General features: G+C 40.7%; 1 protein-coding gene across 2 annotated transcripts in view; it reads left to right on the plus strand.

Moving 5' to 3' along the window:
- Positions 1-16,988: 16,988 nt before the first annotated feature.
- Positions 16,989-19,753, plus strand: part of med17 (mediator complex subunit 17) — a 21,758-nt gene continuing 18,993 nt past the window's right edge. For both annotated transcript variants that reach the window (XM_034132805.1, XM_034132806.1), the window contains exons 1-4: positions 16,989-17,135; positions 17,704-17,947; positions 18,371-18,534; positions 19,031-19,250. In XM_034132805.1, coding sequence (XP_033988696.1) covers positions 17,713-17,947; positions 18,371-18,534; positions 19,031-19,250 — 619 coding nt within the window. In that variant the 5' untranslated portion in view covers positions 16,989-17,135; positions 17,704-17,712. The remainder of the gene's footprint in view (positions 17,136-17,703; positions 17,948-18,370; positions 18,535-19,030; positions 19,251-19,753) is intronic.

Genomic DNA, 19,753 nt, shown 5'->3' on the forward strand with positions numbered 1-19,753 from the left:
ATCTCTGGGCTCAAGCGCAGGTGTTATGATAACGTCCTTAGCTCAAACACAAACACCTGTGTGATGATGTCATAACTCCACTGTGGCCCTGAACAGCTGATGCGGCTTTCACACCAGCGCTTTTCCCTTTCTAGCTCCTAGCTAGAGCTTTTCTGGTTCAGCTCCGGTTTCCCTTTTCAGCTCCCGCTCTGTTCACACCGCCCAGCTGCCGCTGCTGCGTCATGACGTCACCGTTTACATCGCTGATTTTCTCCCCAACGGAGCTCACAACATCAACAACAACGGGGGGGGACTGCGTCGGGTCGATGATCGTGTTGCTTTTAATCATACGAAGCCAGATTAAATTAAATAACGACTTCTCCAACCTTATACTTTTCTCCAGAGTGCCGTGGTTCATTGTTTATTAATGTGTTTCAGCGCCATTTAGCGACCGCTGCAGTGCTGGCTGCTCTTCAACGTGAGTTTATTCTCCCGTTAGCTCCGGGTTAGCTCACACGGCTCTAAAGTATTCACTGTCTGAGTCACACAAGCAGCTGATACATATCCCCAGTTCCCCTTAAGTGAATGTGTGTCAGTCTGAATTGACGCTGTTTGGCATCACAACGCTGTTATGAAAGTTTCTCTGGTATAACATGGGTGATGTTAGCATAGCAACCGAAGCTAAACTGACTACTTGCTAAGCTGTTTTCTACAGGCACTTTTTACCGGCGTATTTTTCATTATGATTCTACTTGTGATAGTCGGACATGACAACCTGTGCAGCCCATGTATTGATTCCATCCGATAGCTGCTATAATAACAAACAAAACGTCTGCCTGCTCTCCACAATGATCAATAACAGCGAACGGATGGTCAAAGTAAGGTACAAATAAACAGAATCGCACGAAGCCTGGTTAGTGTTGCCTGACTTTATAAAGTGTGTTTTTTTTTATAAGTGTGTGGTTGCCTTCTAGTCACTTTGCTCAGCGCTACTGCTTGTAGGCAGGCATGACGAGACTCTTCAGTCGACCCATGTTCAGGGGAGGTGGGTTTAGTTTCCTGCACGCCTCGACGTAAGAGAGACGTAAGCGACGCCGCCTCTAGCTCCGAAGCTCTTGCCTCTAGACCGACAATTTGGAGCTGGAAGTGAACCGCATTCCGGAGCTATGACGCGGCGCCGCTGCGGTGTGAAGAGGAAAAACCGGCGCTTGTCGAGCCGGAGCTGGAAAAGCGCCGGTGTGAAAGGGGCATGAGTGACATCATCTAATCAGAGCAGACACGCCCACAGACAGACTGGTACACACACACACAAACAATGGATGACTATCTATACTACATATGTTCACACACACACACACAGACAGACAGACAGACAGACACACGTTCCACATATTTTATACATTATTGCTGACGGTGATGGTTTTAGTTCAAATGTTTGCAGTTCAAATATTCTGCTGCTTTTCAAAGCATTTTTACTTTCTTTTCTCTTCTTAATACACATGCATTCACTGCTACTTACATTTAATATGTAACTCCTTCAGCCTACTTTCAGCTGCAGAAACCATTCAACTATTACATTATTCAGCTATGTCAGGACATTGAGGCTATACATGTTGTTGTTTATACCTTTTTTAAACCTTTTCTTTTAAATATTAAGCTTCTTCACTATTTGTCCTACTCTTCCAGTTTAACATTTCACTTTCAAGTTTTCAACAAAGTCATTGCAATGCATTTGAGCTGTAACAATTTTGATTCAAATCATTTCACTTTTCTGCATTTCTCCGCTAAGTTCAGCAACACACTGGTTTCTGTAGCTAAAAGCAGCTACAGAGACCATTCAACTAATACCATATTCAGCTTTTTCTGCATTTCTCTGCTAAGTTCAGCAACACACTGACTTGGTTTCTGTAGCTAAAAGCAGCTACCATTCAGCTAATAACATATTCAGCTTTTTCTGCATTTTCAGCTAAATTCAGCAACAAATGTTCACAGTTTACAGCATTCACACGCATGTTCTGCAGGAAATGCATTTTCTAGTTCGTCTTGCTTTTTGCACTCACTAATTAAACTCCTGGATTAATAAAGGTAAAGAACTCCTGGATTATTAAATGTTCATTTTATTTTATCTTAAAGGGCCCATGTCATGGCCATTTCCACTGATCATAATTACATTGTTGAGGTATACTAAAATAGATTTATACTGTGCAATTTTCCAAACTCACATTGGTTTCGCATACAGCATCTCTGTCAAGCATGTGTATTCAGCAGTATTCACTCTCTCCACTAAACGACTCGTTGGAGCTCTTGCCCCCCCCTCCCTGTGAGCCTAGTGTGCTCCGATTGGTCAGCTCGGCCACTCTGTTCTGATTAGTCAACCACCAGAGAGGCTGCGCCCATGTCTAAACGGCTGCTCTCAGCCGAACATCAGTCTTATCATGGCATCGGTACAGCAGTATATTTTATATACATATATATATTTTTAACTGTTGTTATAGAAGAGTGTGACGGCCCCAGGGCCTTTGTCTTACGATGGGGTGGAGCTGAAGAGGCTAATCAGCGCGATCACGGACACCTGGCCGGAGCCGAGGTGCTAGCCAGCTGCCCGGAGTCAAACGGCAGCCCCTCTCTCCCTCCAAGCAGCACAGCGATCCTCTTCCCTGACCACCTATCTCTGCATTTACCACAATAAATGTGCCGTGGTTTTGTAAACTCGTGTATGTCTCCTTGTCTTTCCGTTGTGGCCTACGAGCCGGTCATAACAAAGAGTAAGTTATTTTTACCCGTTATAAACTACTACTGTTTGATGAGAAGTATTTCCATTAAACTTTATTTTTAGAAATGTACAAAATGAACGTAAATATACATATATACACGGTATATCGTCAATTACTCCCCGTTGTCGGCATCTTGCTTATAGCAGCTGGGGCTTTTTGAGACGATGCCTCAGTGTGGTCGTCCAGTCATGTATTGTCCGGCAGGATCTACCTGGACGAAATAAAATGCAAATCACAAAATATTAGAGAAACTTAGTTGTTTTAGATTCGTTAGTAGTAGTTGTGGTAGGAGTGTGGATCTATCTAATGAACAGCTTGCCTGCTAATATGCTAACCTAGCTTTGTTTACCTTGGTAGCTAACACGATATGAACGTTAGCTTGGAGGAACGGCAACTATAATGTAGTGTAATAAAACTACTATGAACAAAAGCTAGTGGTTCATATTAGGCTAGCAATAACGTGTTTATAATTGCAATATTATACGGGTATTCTGCTACGTTCGGTCATACATTGTAACTTGCATGAATACATTGTTTTGCGCTAGCATACAGCTAGCCTCGTTAGCTATACATGTACATGTACTGTCACAATGTACGGTAAATCACCCGGAGTATACTGTATGAGTATTCCGTGTGTGTGACTGCAGACATTCTCCTGCCATGACAAACATGTAAGGCCATCTGCTGACATTGTAGTTGATATATTTAAACGCTAGCAACGTAGCATAACAAAAATGTTTTTCCGACCAAACTAAGGTCTAGCTCCGTCGGTTAGATTGGTAGCATACACGCTACGCCAGCTATAATGTAATTACGTTTCGCGACTGACCGTACGGTAAATCACCAGGAGTATACGGTCTATGACTATTTCGTGTGTGAATGCAGACATTATCCAGCTATGAGGAACATGTATGTAAGGCGATCTGCTAATATTGGAGTTGATATATGGAAACGCTAGCAACTTAGTTAGCACAGTTAGCACTGGCTTAGCAGTCCGAAACATGTTTACACATTTAAACAGTCGTGGTAGATACCTTGTTTGATAAATACACAAATAACAATGCAAACTTACAGGTTGTGTACCCGAATCTTCCCCTGCTCCAAACGGTCCAAACAAGCTGTGCATATCCGGCCTCAAACAGGGCAATGTTTTGGAAGCTTTCGTCTGTGAAATGCCGGTTCTTCGAACCTCTGGAGGAACAGTGTTAAAAAGAAATTTCAACCACTGACTTCGTCGTGGTTCTTCCGTCGGTAGGACAAACAGCTCAGATTTCTCCTCACATTTCAGGAAACAGGTCCTTGGCAGTGGCATGACTGGATCGATTGTGAACTGAACCAGAGCTTCCAACAGTAAATGTTAGGCTGGCAGAGGGTGCGGCCAGCGCCGCTGGGTGTGGCCATAGCTCTTCGGGATTGGTCCATTTCGTTCCGGGTACCGCATGACATCAGGCCGTACCCGGAACTAAATGGAAGACTCAAATGGGCAGTGACGTATCTCCAACGAGGCGTTTTGGGGAGGTATTTTCTGTGTTAGAGTTTTACTCGCTACAGGGTGTACTTTGAGGGTTTTGACTCTGCACACCGTTTACATGCATAAAAACCTTCATAACACACAAGGGGACGGGTAATAACCGGAAAAGCATGACATGGGAGCTTTAATAAATAAATAAATGGTCTTGAAGTTACACACTCCGGTACAGTAGGTGGCGACATGCAGCTTTAAACTTCGGTTTGTAGCCCTCCATAAAAACAAAAGAAGTTGAAATAACCATTGGAGAGGCCAGAGAGGTGCAGAGAGTTAAGATTACAAACAAAGTTTCATACGCAGAAGCAATAAAGAAAGTAAGGGGAACAGTAACAATCAATAAGACCCCTAGTGGAATGGAGCAGAGCATTACAATACAAAATGGCAGGAACACCACCAAAAAGTAATCTTCAAATCCAACCCCACAGCGCCACCAAGAGTAAAGAGGATGATGATAAATGTTGCATTACAGTTAAAAAAGAAAAGTGATAGAATCAAAGCCATTGTGGAGGTATGGGCATAGATATGTCTCATAATTATTTGTGTGAACAGAAAAATAATTTGTGTGTAAATATGTGATTTGTAAATGTAAAACACCATCCACAAATGCATTTAAAAGATTTGCAAACTCACAAATAAATTTGCAAATGTAAAACGGATCTGCAAATACGCTAAATATTTTCACAAATAAAAAAAAGATCTGTGAATATCTCTTTAACATTGACAACTTTCGATCAGGCATTTGTGAATCCATTTTGTATTTGTCAACCAAAAATGCGCTTGCGGATCTCAAATCTCTGCTTGTGGATCTCAAATCTCTGCTTGCGGATCTCAAATCTCTGCTTGCGGATCTCAAATCTCTGCTTGCGGATCTCAAATCTCTGCTTGCGGATCTCAAATCTCTGCTTGCGGATCTCAAATCTCTGCTTGTGGATCGTCTTTTTACACACACGGAATTTTGAGACATAAAAATCTACTCGTGACGTGTCACTCGGTTATTTTCGGAAACCACGTGATGGCCTGCTGATGACGACATTTCCGCATGATTTCAAAGTAAGAGCATGATGGTTTGTTTAATACTCAGTTTTTGTATTATAATGAACAGCGGAACGTTAGATGCATTCTTCATCACCATCATCATCATGTTATAGTGATACAGTTAGTTTGTGTTAGTTTATTGGTTCAATACAGCATATATCGAGCACATTCGTATGCATTGATGTTGAAGTACAGGCTATACGCCACTTTCGGGTCCCGGGGGAGCAGCTGGCAGCGAAGCAGCCCAGAGGAAACTCTTTCTTCATTGTTTTTTGTGTATTCAGTCAAGCGGGTCAAAGTTACAAAGCACTTCACATTTTATTAATCGGCCTAGTTTTACCTTACCAGTGCAGATAAGGTAATCTGTAAAAAAGCACCGTATTTAGGTTAGCCTTCATAGTAAGGCTACATTAAATGTTATAATTGTTAAGGAATAATTCTTCTAGATATCTAACCTTTTGCTCTGTGACGTGTTATCTCCTTTAAGGAAAGGCCTTGGTGCCATATGTGTTGTTGTCACCAGTGTGTGACCGGTCAACTTGACTGGCACGAAGGGTAATTGTTGTGGGAACACTGAGGCACTTCTTTATCGGTGTTTGTGGGCTCTAGGATGTGAAATCCTTGAGGCCATGAGTGTCGGACACAAATTCAGTGTTTAGTCTACTCCTTCAGAGATGTTGATTTCTCTCTGTGAACCAGTTAAAAGGTAAAGAGAGAGAGAGAGGCTCTTCAGAATTGACGTGGCAACTCTACCGTGTAGTCAGAACCTCTGACTCTTTGATTTGTGATGTGAAACCTCCGGCCGAATACTCTGAATAAACCCATCAGTGTTTGACATCAAAGCTCCAACTCTCACCGTGTCTCCTTCCTGAGTCGGTGACTCCATGCATTACCACACAGAAGTTTCCTCCACAAATTGGCGTTGTCGGCAGGATACCAACAAATCTTCAGAACTGGTAAGTGTGATTTCAAATCTACATTTGGACATTGCCTTACCAGAATCTGTGATTGACGGTATCCTAAAATTATCTGTGAAGCTGAGCGGCTGTGTTTCGTTTTGGTTAATGAACATTTGGGGCTAGTAACCCCAGGGGATCATCCAGGGACTCTGTCCTGGCTGATTTCCTCTGTGTGTGCTGCTCGGGACGTATGTGCCGTGCAGGCATACACGGAGATGTTTAAAAAGACCTTAATGAGGGCAGCAGTAAAGTGGAACTTCTGTGTGAAATCAAAATAGAGATTTGTAATGAACAAATCGCCGAGATTCCGGGGGTTTCAGCGGCCAACACTAGCAGTTAACTAAAGCAGCCAGAGATATTACCCCCAGCGCCTCTAAAAAAAACACGGCTCCAGCTGCGGCTCCGGGGAATGTGTGTAAAATACCTCCCCGTATCTGCATGAGCTGGTGAAGTGAACTCAGAGGGAGAAAATCACAGCTTTTGTCTATAACTTTAACTCACACCACCGCCGTCTCTATTAAAAACGAGACGGTTTAAAAGCACTCTCGTGGCTTGTGGCCGTTTACGACGTGCAGGCAGGTGCGAGGTGCGTGCATTACCTGATGCGACAGGCTCCCTACATTGCTGGAGGAGCTGGTGCCGGTCCGGGGTGCATACATACAATTATAGGCTAATTGATCATGGGTGGGCAGTGGTATGCAAGTGTAGAGCAAAACTGTGTTTCATCGTTGTGATGAACATGATGGCAGGTGTATAGGCTGGTCGAGTAGGACTACAGTTAACTGTGTAGTTTCGGATAGAAAGGGTAGAGGAGAAAAAAAGTCTATGTGCTCCTGATCGGGGGGGCATAGCACCACTAGAACAGGGATAGTGGGGTCGCAAGAGGATAAGCTAGTTATTGCTCTTGGACGGTCTTCAGGCACCGATCTAGGACTTGTATACAAGGGTGGGTGCGCGAGTCAAGGTGCCCCACTGGGTTCCCCATTGGGGAGAGATCATATCCCTACCCCCTCTGAAACCTCTTTAATCCGGACTAAATTGAGCTGGATGAACTTTGCTGACGCACTGGTGTTTATTACGAGTTCATCATGTTTGTTTGTCTGATTGTTTGTATCGGGGGGTCTATATTGGTTTGTACTAACCGCCGTCTTGTGCATGTTTTGTAACAACTAATAATGAATCAGTCCATAGCCAGGGTAAAATAAACTAAGCTTTAGTTAACTCACCAAAAGTAAATGACTTGAGAAAAATAAATAATATATAGTGTTTTGCAAAATTCTGGTAGTATAAATGTGCTGCAAAATGAAAATAAATAGCAAAAGAGTGTTTTTATGGCCTGCATCTGAGTGTGCAGAGGAACATGTAAACAAGGAGCACACTGTTCAGGGTGTGCGCTGTAGGTGTAAGAAGAAGAGAAGATTATATTACTTTAAGAATACATTCTTAAATTGTATTGCTGGTATGTTAAGATATGTTTGTGACCTTTTATAAACCCTATGCCCCGTCTTGCACCCTGAGACCCTCAGAGGCATCACTGCTGGTCGTAAAGACCTGCCTGAGGAGGTCAGGGTTGCAAAATCTGTCTGCTGTTTTAGGTCAATGTTGTATTATTTGTTTCATTTATTCTTAAATCTATGTATTGTATGGTAATAATGAAAAAAAAACGTAATGTATTGAACACATTCCGAAACAAAGCTGATAAGACAGAACTTGACTCAGACATAATACAAATTATTGTTGAAACGTTTTGCGCTGTTGCTGCAAAATGGAAACTTTGTTGATTATCTATTCCAACTGGCCACTGGATTCAGATAATTAATATAAGTTGAAGTTTTAATTACAGTTTTAAATATAGTTTAACATTCTTTATTAAACTGCTTCAAATGATTTCTCGTATCAACCAATTGGTCTCCATAGACATTACTACAATTATAATAGTTGTTAAACTACTGACAAGTTTTCTGAAACCGAGCTTATGAACAAAAGAGTAAAGGTCGCTGGATAAGCCAGGATCAATATATTTGTTAACGTTTTCATTACAGTGTGCATAATAAATGTGTTAAATGAATTGAGCAATTCTTTTAAAAGTATAATGTTGCAATCTCTTTACAATAAGTAATTACAGTTAAAAAAGTAGATGTTTTCCAAGGGCCTCTCCTTCACAGCCCTACACTTTAAATCATGAGACTTTCAAATCATAACAGACAGAGATCGGTATCACTTTGTGTTGCAAGCCAAATCCATGTAAAGGTTCTACTTGAGCCCAATTTAAATACCATAAAGAAAGTATTGAACCCAGCTCAAGCTAAATGTCAAATGTATTTCATTAATGTACAAGTGTTTTGATTTATTTAAAATGTTCCAGTCTAGCTTCTTTCGAGTTCAGTCTAAGCAACAAATTGTTTCTCATAACATTCTCACTGCTGTCCCTAATGTTTTAACCTTGGGCAGACAAGCTGTTCACACACCCACACACACCCACACACTTTGGATAAGTAATCACCTTATCCACATTGTAAATTGTTGCCTTCTTCAAAGTTATTAGTAATTTCAGATTAATTATTAAATTAAATGTGGTACATAAGATAAAATAAATAAAAATAACTTGACTTGATCATTTTGTTCACAACATTAGACCTGTCCTCTAATCTCTACTAGAATAAGATAAGTGTGCATGTTTGGATGTTTTAACACTCCTGTAATGTACCTAATTTTGATATCCTTTTCATTACAGAGCTGGGAAAATGGTGTATTGATTAGATTCTGATCCGTGCAAGTCCAATTTTGACTGACTTTAGTTCTAATGTTAATGTTAATTTGACTTCAACCCATAAGTAATTATTTAAATTAACTCTAAATTTCACATGATGATGGATTAGGGTTCCACATTTCTTCCACTAATTTGTTTTACAATTAGGCTAAAGGTAAAGAGAGACATTGATGACCTTGTGTCCCTTTTGTTAGTACGTGGTTCCATTTTGTCTATGGCCTTGGACGGCTTCACTAAAAGTCACCCAGTTCTGCCCTGCTGCAGTCCGGCTGAGTGCAGTCACAGAGATGCTATGGCTGCTCTACATGACATTAATGGTCTGGTCGGAGAATGGACACCATTTCCTGCTCCCAGAGAGAATGACACTCCTCAAACTGAACATTACAGCCGTTGATACTGTCTCACATGGGTCTGCTCCCCCCACCGAGCCATGAACTGAAAGCATGACATCTGCTATGAACACTTGGAAGCCTCCCTGTCACACCAGCACCAACCCTTGGGTCAGTCAGATGAGACTAACGGCTTCACTTAGGGCATTTGGTTCAGATACATGATTCTCGTTACCGCAGAGTGGGTTGTTTTTAAGGCTATTCATACTGCTATGCAGAGGATGCCTGTAAGTTGGCGAGCTGGTAAAAGCCCCTACTATTGTTCAAATAGGCCTAATGTCAGGGGTCTCTTAATGTCTAGTTCTACATGTATTCACATTATATAGACAATGTTTCCACCTAGTAAAACTAAAGGCTGCACGAAACTCAGGCTACAATACAACCATTCTGTTCTGCTCTAACGATTCAATGTATAGATTCTACATCAAAACAATTAGCTTTTATTGTTTCCAATGATAACGTCTCCTTAAGTGGAGGAATGCAAACCTGTTTTCAAATGTAAGGTTTTGATTTTGTTTGACATTTCTCAGTAATGACACCCTCAGACACCCAATATCATTCAGGCTATGCCTTCAGTAATAACTCAGATGTTAAAGGGATGAAACTTTTCCTCCCAAATCAGATATGCTTTGTTCTTCAACAAATGTATCAATTTCCTGCATAATATATGTTTATCACAATGGTTTTTTGTAAGCTGCACACAGGTGATACTGAGTCTTCTCGATTAATAGATTATAAACTATACCATGTTTAAATAGACTCCTAAGTTATTATTTCATATGTACCATATGTAAGAAAAGGGAGGGAAGAGTCAATTATATTGAGTAATTGATTTTATATTGGGTAATTTATTTCTCAAACCTATGTTTTATGGAAGAGACAACATATTTCTGATAAACTAATATTTTATCAAAAGGTAAATGGTGAATTAATATACATTTAGAATCATTGAGAAGGGGTTATATCCACAGGGACTAGCTCACCTTTAACTTACAATAACATTTCTCTGCTATGGACTGATGAGTATATGATTCTTGCATGTTCAATGACTAACACAAACCTTCAAAATAATAATGTGCATGTGTCAGGAAGGCTACCAAATAATTCTGAGGGGCCTATCCTATTTTTGTAATTAAATGATAATGTGCTAATCCATTACTTTGAGTTGTCTTCACTCAGAAAAACATCCCTATCAAGTGTTAACCCAATAACTAGGACAGCTCTCAAGGCCAAGGGTCAGAGAGAGAGGGTCACACTCTCCGGGTGCAGAGAGCACCCCCAGCCATGTGCAAGGAAGCACGAGGTCGTTCGAGATGGGATGCTTCTCTTCACCTTTATGATAAGAGGGGATGCTTCTCTTCACCTTTCTGATAAGAGGGGGTTCTTCTCTTCATCTTTCTGCTCGGTCGGCTCTAGCAGACAACCCTGCAGGACGAGCGAGGGCTTTCAGAGGCTTCTATAATACAAGGTTCCATGTTTCTTGGAGGAGTTTGATGTCTTCCTAACCTCTCCCATCACGGGGGGGACACCTGGATGCATCAGGAATACGCAGTTGCACTTCTCTCAAGCAGATAGCAGAAGGAATACAGGCAGATGAGCCTCCGTCTCACTGGGGGATCAGCTACAGTGCTCACTGAATGAGCCACACAAAAGCAGAGCAATTGGGGGGTTGAAATATGGCGCTCTGATGAAGAAGAGTTTGAGCCAATCAGCACCTCAGTGCTAATCTACAGTATCAGGATGCCTTTACACACCAGACACTCGGTGTCATAAAGGGAGGAGGAGAACGAGTCAGGAAGCCTGACGGACATGTTCTTCCAGCTCTCGTACAAAGATGAACTTTGAATTGAATGTCCAGATGTTTAAAGATGTACAATTAATGATTGTTTTTTATATTTCCAATGACCAGACATGTGTTAAATAGTGGTAATAAATATATTTAGTCAGATCAGATTACATTTTCACACTAAACAAAATTAATAAATAAATATTCTCAGATTATAAGGTATTGAATAATAAGATATTTCTAATATTATAACAGATAATGTTAATATCCTTAATCGTCCAGCACTCAGGCTTAACAACACTACTCTGTAATGTATTACCCATGCACAGGTCAGACCTAAAATGATGTTTCAAGTACTGGATTAATTTCAGTTTTGGCCCAAAACAAATATTTATAATTCATATAACAATTATGTAGCATATTTGATCCTCAAATTAGAGAAGTATCATTTAAAGAAATTGATATTCTATATTCAACATTAGATAAACACAGAAGAACCCTTTCCAAGTACCATAAGTAGATGTTCAGGTAAGTATGGCTAATAAGAATAATTGATAGACTTAATTTGGTACAGATCAGTTGTAGCATTTACAAATGTATGAATTAAAGTTTTAAGAATGTTTAATCCTTCCTTTCCAGGTTTTTACAAAAGTCTTTGAATATTTGCCTAACTTTTCCTTTTCAGATTTTGAACAATGTACTTGACTAAAATGAATGTATTGATTTTACTAAGACTAAGTGCCTTACTCTTGACTAAAGCGTAATGAAGTAAACGTAAAGTAATCCTAAAATTGAAGACACTGCAACTTTGCCGATTACAGATTGATCAAATCACCACTGTGAAGTTTATGCCTTAGCTGGATCTCTTATGATCCTAAGTTTTAAATGCTTTTGACTAGTGATTGCTAAAGCAAATCTTTAAGCTGTTTCTGGTTTTGATTTTATAGTTTGATAAATGACATTAACTAATGGTTTAAAATGATAAAAGATATTAGTTTAAAACAAATATTTTGCTATTATGTATCTGTGTTTTATGTGTGTTTATTATTGTACTTATTGACAAAAGATGCTCCAAACACTGATGAGAGATAATTGTTCCTATTATGATTGCCTGTATCAATCATTGTGATTGAATGTTTCAATCTTACTCTACTTTGTGATGTAATTGAATGTAAGGTGAGACCACACTCGAATCTGAAGACGCCTATTGATTTAAGTATTGACCAGAATTATTAGACTAATGTTTTAAGGTTATCAAAAATGATAAAAAGAGAGGAACTGTTAAGGAATAATTCTTCTAGATATCTAACCTTTTGCTCTGTGACGTGTTATCTCCTTTAAGGAAAGGCCTTGGTGCCATATGTGTTGTTGTCACCAGTGTGTGACCGGTCAACTTGACTGGCACGAAGGGTAATTGTTGTGGGAACACTGAGGCACTTCTTTATCGGTGTTTGTGGGCTCTAGGATGTGAAGTGTCGGACACAAATTCAGTGTTTAGTCTACTCCTTCAGAGATGTTGATTTCTCTCTGTGAACCAGTTAAAAGGTCTAGCATAGAGAGAGCCTCTGAAAGGGGTATCATACCCCTTTCACACCGGCACTTTTCCAGCTCCTGCTGGGAGCTAGAGCCTGAAAAGCGCCGGTTTTTCCTGTTCACACCGCAGCGGCGGCGCGTCATAGCTCCGGAATGCGGTTCACTTCCAGCTCCAAAAAATTGTCGGTCCAGAGGCAAGAGCTTCGGAGCTATGACGCGGCGTCGCTTACGTCGAGGCGTGCAGGAAACCTTACTTTGACCATTCGTTCGCTGTTATTGATCATTGTGGAGATACATGGGCTGTACAGGTTGTCATGTCCGACTATCAGAAGTAGAATCATAATGAAATATACGCCGGTAAAATGTGCCTATAGGAAACGGCTTAGCAAGTAGTCAGTTTAGCTTCGGTTGCTATGCTAACATCACCCATGTTATACCAGAGAAACTTTCATAACAGCGTTGTGATGCCAAACAGCGTCAATTCAGACTGACACCAAACAGCGTCAATTCAGACTGACACACATTCACTTAAGGGGAACTGGGGATATGTATCAGCTGCTTGTGTGACAGTCAGACAGTGAATACTTTAGAGCCGTGTGAGCTAACCCGGAGCTAACGGGAGAATAGACTCCCGTGGAAGAGCAGCCACTGCAGCGGTCGGTAAATGCCGCTGAAACACATTAATAAACAATGAACCACGGCACTCTGGAGAAAAGTATAAGGTTGGAGAAGTCGTTATTTAATTTAATCTGGCTTCGTATGATTAAAAGCAACACGATCATCGACCCGATGCAGTCCCCGGCCCGTTGTTGTTGTGGGAGAAAATCAGCGACGTAAACTGTGACGTCATGACGCAGCAGCGGCAGCTCTGGGCAGTGTGAACAGAGCGGGAGCTGAAAAGGGAAACGGGAGCTGAACCAGAAAAGCTCTCGCGAGGAGCTAGAAAGGGAAAAGCGCCGGTGTGAAAGCCGCATCAGAGAGGCTCTTCAGAATTGACGTGGCAACTCTACCGTGTAGTCAGAACCTCTGACTCTTTGATTTGTGATGTGAAACCTCCGGCCGAATACTCTGAATAAACCCATCAGTGTTTGACATCAAAGCTCCAACTCTCACCATGTCTCCTTCCTGAGTCGGTGACTCCATGCATTACCACACAGAAGTTTCCTCCACAATAATATTCATTGTGTCCTTTCTACTGTATATGCATATATTCCTGTCTATTGCTTTCATTTTTATTTCATGCTATTATGTTTATACTTGTTTCCACACATTTCACAATTTGGGATGAATGAAGTATCTATCTATCTATAGGCTATGTCTGTCTGTCTGTCCGTTTTTTTTATATATGTGAAATTCGTAATTTGAAAAATGATTGATTCGAAAATGATATGCTGCTACAGTACAGTACAAGTAGCCTACTTCTGGGTGTTTCATTGTGTCTGTGTGGCACGAGTGAGCGAGCCACACAGTATGAAAAAGTACATCTGTTTACAGTTCTGTTTCGTCATATACGAAACAGAACTGAAACAGATGTACTTTTTCTTTATGGATATTTTACAAATCACTCCCCTTTTTAAATGGAATTTACAATGTCAGAACTCAAAATAGCCTTACAAGGTACAGGATATACAGCCCCAGGACAAGACCAGCTATGTTATGCTATGTTTAGACAGTTACCTATGGAAACTATGACAATGGTGCTGAGTCTTTTCAATACAATCTGGAGAAAAGGACATATGCCAAGTTTGTGGAAAACAGCAGTCGTGCTACCATTCAATAAGCCAGGGAAAGATACAGCTAACCCTAGTAACTACAGACCAATAGCTCTTACATCACACCTATGTAAATGGATGGAAAAGATCATTGTCCGTATAGGCTCTCACATGTACTGGAGCAGAAAGGGCTGCTGAGTAGTTTTCAGAGCGGATTTCGTAAAGGGCGGTCCACAATAGATGCTTTAGTAAGAGTGAGTAATGATGTGGAAAAAACATTGAAAATGAAAGAGATAATGGCAATAGTGTACTTTGACATTGAAAAGGCGTATGACTCTATGTGGAGGGATGGGTTACTGATCAAATTGAGTAGAATGGGTATTGGAGGGAGAATGTACAATTGGGTAAGGGCCTTTTTAACAGACAGGACATTTAGAGTAAAGGTTGGAGCAGATATTTCCAACTATTTTGAAATAGAAAATGGTATCCCCCAAGGGAGTGCAGTCAGTCCAATATTATTTAACATCATAATTAATGATATATTGACATGCTTAGACACATGCATCCAATCGGCTCTATACGCAGATGATGGGGCTATTTGGATGAGGGGAAGACATGCCCCATACGTAATGGAGAATATAGGTAGAGCGATTAAAAAAGTGGAGAGGTGGTCATATAACTGGGGATTCAAAATGTCAGAAAGCAAGTCATGCTACATGGTATTCACAAACAAACGCAAGATTGATGGCCAACAGCTAACACTATATGATCATCCAATGACAAAGGTGAATGAGTTCAAATACCTAGGACTGTGGTTTGATAGCAAATATACATGGAAAATGCATATTAATCAAGTGGAAACAAAATGCAAAAATGTATTAAATGTATTGCGAGCTGTAGCTGGATGCAACTGGGGCGCAGACAAACAAGCATTAATAGACATTTACAGATCAATTATGAGGTCCACAATAGACTATGGTTGTATAGTGTATGGAGCAGCAGCAAAAACATCACTTTTAAAAATGGATAGAATACAATATAAAGCATTGCGGTTGTGTATTGGAGCGATAAAGTCATCCCCTATCAATGCAGTTCTGATAGAAGCAGGAGAGACACCTCTGGAGATCAGAAGAGAGAAACTTGCTCTGTCATACTGGGTCAGGTTACAAGGAAGTGGAGAAGAAAATATTACAAACAGAATATTACAGGATTGCAGGGAATATGCAAAGTTCCAGGGACGTGGGTTTGGCTGGACGAGTAAGGAGAGAACGAGGGCATATGGAGTGGAGAATGTCACGTTTGCCAAAGCAACCCCATTTAGTAGTGTTCCTCCATGGCTTTTCCCAGAAGCTAACATAGATATGAGTATTGTAGAAAGGAAAAAAGAGTGGCAAATAAATGAAGTGGGAATTAAAACAAGTATGTATCTGAATGAAAAGTACTACAATTACCTACAAATGTAGACAGAGGGTTCTAAGAACAAGGAAGAGTGTGTTGGAGTTGGTATATACATCCCAGACTTTAAAATATCGATTTCAAAAAGAGCGTCTGATCAATTATCAGTGTACACAGCAGAAATGCTGGCAGTAATAATAGGATTACAGTGGGTTGAAGAGGTCAGACCAGATAGGGTGGTGATGTGCACAGATTCATTGTCCATATTAAAAAGCATACAATCAACAACAACTGTCAGAGAAGACATTCTCATAGAACTGAATCATAGCCTGTTAAGACTTCACAGAGGTGGCATAGATCTGCAGTTCTGCTGGGTGCCTGCACATGAGGGGGTGAAAGGGAACGAGTGTGCTGATAAATGAGCAAAAAGTGCACTTCAAAAGGAAATCACATTACCAGTTCAACTTGGAAAAGGAGAAGGAAAAGCAGTAATTAAGAAAAAAGGGATGGAGATCTGGCAGAAAAGGTGGGAGAAAGACCAGAAAGGCAAAGACTATCACAAAGTGCAAAAGACAATTACAATTCATATTTATAAAGAAAGAAACAGAAGGGAGGAAATCACAATCACTAGACTCAGAATAAATCACACGGCTTTGAATGGTATGCTGTATGTCATGGGGAAAAGTGACAGTGACAAGTGTGGGAACTGTGGAGTAAAAGAAGATATGGAACATATCTTGTTACATTGTGACATCTATAAAGCGGAAAGAGAAAATCTAAAGGCTAAAGTTTTAGAGGCAGAGAGGGAATGGAGTGTGGTTGGTGTTTTGGGAACAAAAGGAGAGGGAGTAAGAGCTACCAGAAAGGCACTGTTTACATTCTTGAGTGAAACTGGGGTAGGAAAAATAATTAAGGATAAAAAGGAAAGAACATCGATTTTTGTTTTATTTATTTCATGTTTTTTGTTGATTTATTTATTTATTTTGATTAGATCATAGGTTAAAGAGTTGGTATGATATGATGATTCATACTCATGTACAGTAGGTGGCGGTATGCACCTTTTTAAGTTGTTTGCAATCCGCCAAAAAACGAATAGAAGAAGAAGAAGATAACCATTGGAGTAACGCCAGGGGGCAGCAGAGTGCAGTCGGTTCTGTGTGGAGAGCTTTATATACAGTCTATGGTGGAGAGCGAAGAGTAAACCTTTCACTTCGCTGCTGGAAACAATATTCAACTCTAGTGAAACACCTTTATGTACTTCAGTGCATACTAGAGGTAAGAATTACACGAATAATGTTGTCGTTCTTTCACTTCTTTTGAGCTCTGGTTCTTCCATTTGTCCATTGAGATTAGCAAGTGGCTAACGCTAGCAAGGCTTGCTACCTAGAAGCAGCAATACACAATCAAATGCTGTTGGAGAGTAATAATCGGTAAGTTATTTATACAGCTATCTGGTTATTTAGAAATAACCATAGTAAGTAAACAGAACTGTAAACATGCAGCACTACATAATGTCCTACTGCAATCGAATCTTACAATCCTTACAGACAAAAGTAGTGCAGTAAAAAGTAGAATATTCAAGTTAAGCACACGTACTTAAAATGTGTAATTAAGAGTACTTGAGTACATTTACTTGGTTACTTTTAACCACTCGGACAAATAAACCATCAAGTATTAAAAGCCATACTAGTAAACATTTATGAAGTGTCTACTTTTTTTCAGACTGGCTTTAGAAGATGTCAAATGCAGGGATCCACTCAGCTGAATGTCCTACATGTCCTGTTCTCTACAGTGTCTCTGACAGTTGATGATTGAGTCTCTCTGCTTGTCTCCCTCTTATCAGCCAGTCATCATGTCAGGGGGTCCAGCAGTGACGGTCAGCATCGAGTCTACCTGTGAGAAGCAGGTGCAGGAAGTGGCCCTCGATGGAACAGAAACATACGTCCCTCCTCTCTCCATGTCCCAGAACCTGGCGAAGTTGGCACAAAGAATAGACTTCAGCCAGGGATCTGACTCAGAGGAGGATGAGGTCGAAGGTGAACCCAGGGACCGCGATTGGAACAAGCAGGAGATCGAGGAAGAGGAAGGTAACGTATGCTCAGAGAAAGCAGAGCAGCTGTGTCACAGCCAAGACTGATCATCACTGTTACACTCTGTTGAAATGTGCTTCAGATACAAATCAACTCATTGGGTTGAATAAAGGGTACACCAGGCAATATCAGGGAATTCTATACATTTAGAGGAAAATATGAGCTGAATATTGCATTAGAGATGTTGTGAATTCAGTTATTTTTTGTATATAATAAGCTTGAACCTAAAATGCAGGACCAGTTGCAAGTTGACTTTTCCATAATAAGGTTTCCTCACATTTTCCGCTCCATGGTCACTGATCTTTAAGGTGGTACGTTAAGTCTCTCTGTAGCACTTTCCTGTTATCAGTTAGCAATGCTTCAGTCACATAGATGGAGTTTTTCTTAGATGAAAAGTTGATTTGTGTTTCCCTCCCACAGGCACAGTGAAGTTCCAGCCGTCTCTCTGGCCCTGGGACTCGGTGCGTAACAACCTGCGCAGCGCCCTGACGGAGATGTGTGTGCTGCACGACGTGCTCAGCGTGGTGAAAGAGAAGAAGTACATGGCTTTAGACCCAGTGTCTCAGGACCCAGCAGCTAACAAGGTCAACGGGAGAATATCATTATCACTGCTATCATTTAAAGGGGCAGTTCACCCCAAATTCAAAAGTATATATATTCACATGAAGTGCTTTTTATCAATCTAGATATTGCTTTCTTTCCATTAAATTGGAAATGGACTCACTTGCACAGTGGTTGGTGGACGTAGTTTGGTCCTACATAATTCTGCTCACAATGTGTTATTTAGACTATCTGAAGTAATCAAGTCATGATTTCTGATAATAGACATTGCTCGTTTGCTTCTCATATGTATGTATCCACCAATTGTATCACTATGCAGAATGAAGCGTGCATCTACTCATGGACACGAAGTGCGTGTTCACTCGTTGACTGTTGACTGTTCATATGTTTGTTTTTTTGTTCCATCTAGTTTCACACCAAAACAATCTAGATTGATAAAAGCATTATAGTGAAGAGAAAACCGGTTTATTTTCTACATAATGACTTCCAATGCACAACAGCTTTCCTTGCTTTGTGCAGACCCCCCAGGTGTTCCAGCTGATCAGTAAAAAGAAGTTATTGGGCGCGGCAGCGCAGCTCCTCCTGAAGGGAGCAGAGAAGCTCAGCAAGTCAGTAGCAGAGAACCAGGAGAACAGGAGGCAGAGGGACTTCAACTCTGAGCTGCTGCGCCTCCGCTCCCAGTGGAAACTACGCAAAGTGGGAGACAAGATCCTGGGAGACCTGAGCTACCGCAGCGCAGGTGAGAACGCCTCCAATAGAGACCTCTAAGGGCTCCTTCAAAGACTCAAAGGCTTTATTGTCAGATGCACAGTAGCTCTCATCTGAAGTCCCTGGCTCCTCCAACAATGCAACATAACAATAAAACAAATTTAAAAATAAATAGAAGAAACAGTTTGCACGAAGAAACAGAGTAGAATAAAATAGTGCAAGACCAATGTGCAAGAAATGCAGATCAAATAAATAGAGTAATCTAAATAATGCAGAGAATGTTGTAAGTGACAAGTCAATGCAGGAGTCTATACACATGTATATAGAATCAGATAAACAAGAACAGGATGTCAGATGAAATACTGTACAGTGAAATGACATACTGTTTTTGTAGTAATAAATCAATTGTAAGATGCAAACAGATGAATGCTATAGTCTATGAAGGACCTTTACTAGTGATGTGTCGGTCGCGAACGAGCCGATTCTTTTGAACGGCTCTTTGGTACGAACGAGGGGAACCGAGTCCTACTTGGT

The sequence above is a fragment of the Trematomus bernacchii genome, unplaced genomic scaffold (genome assembly GCF_902827165.1).
Source record: "Trematomus bernacchii unplaced genomic scaffold, fTreBer1.1, whole genome shotgun sequence".
Classification (NCBI taxonomy): domain Eukaryota; kingdom Metazoa; phylum Chordata; class Actinopteri; order Perciformes; family Nototheniidae; genus Trematomus; species Trematomus bernacchii.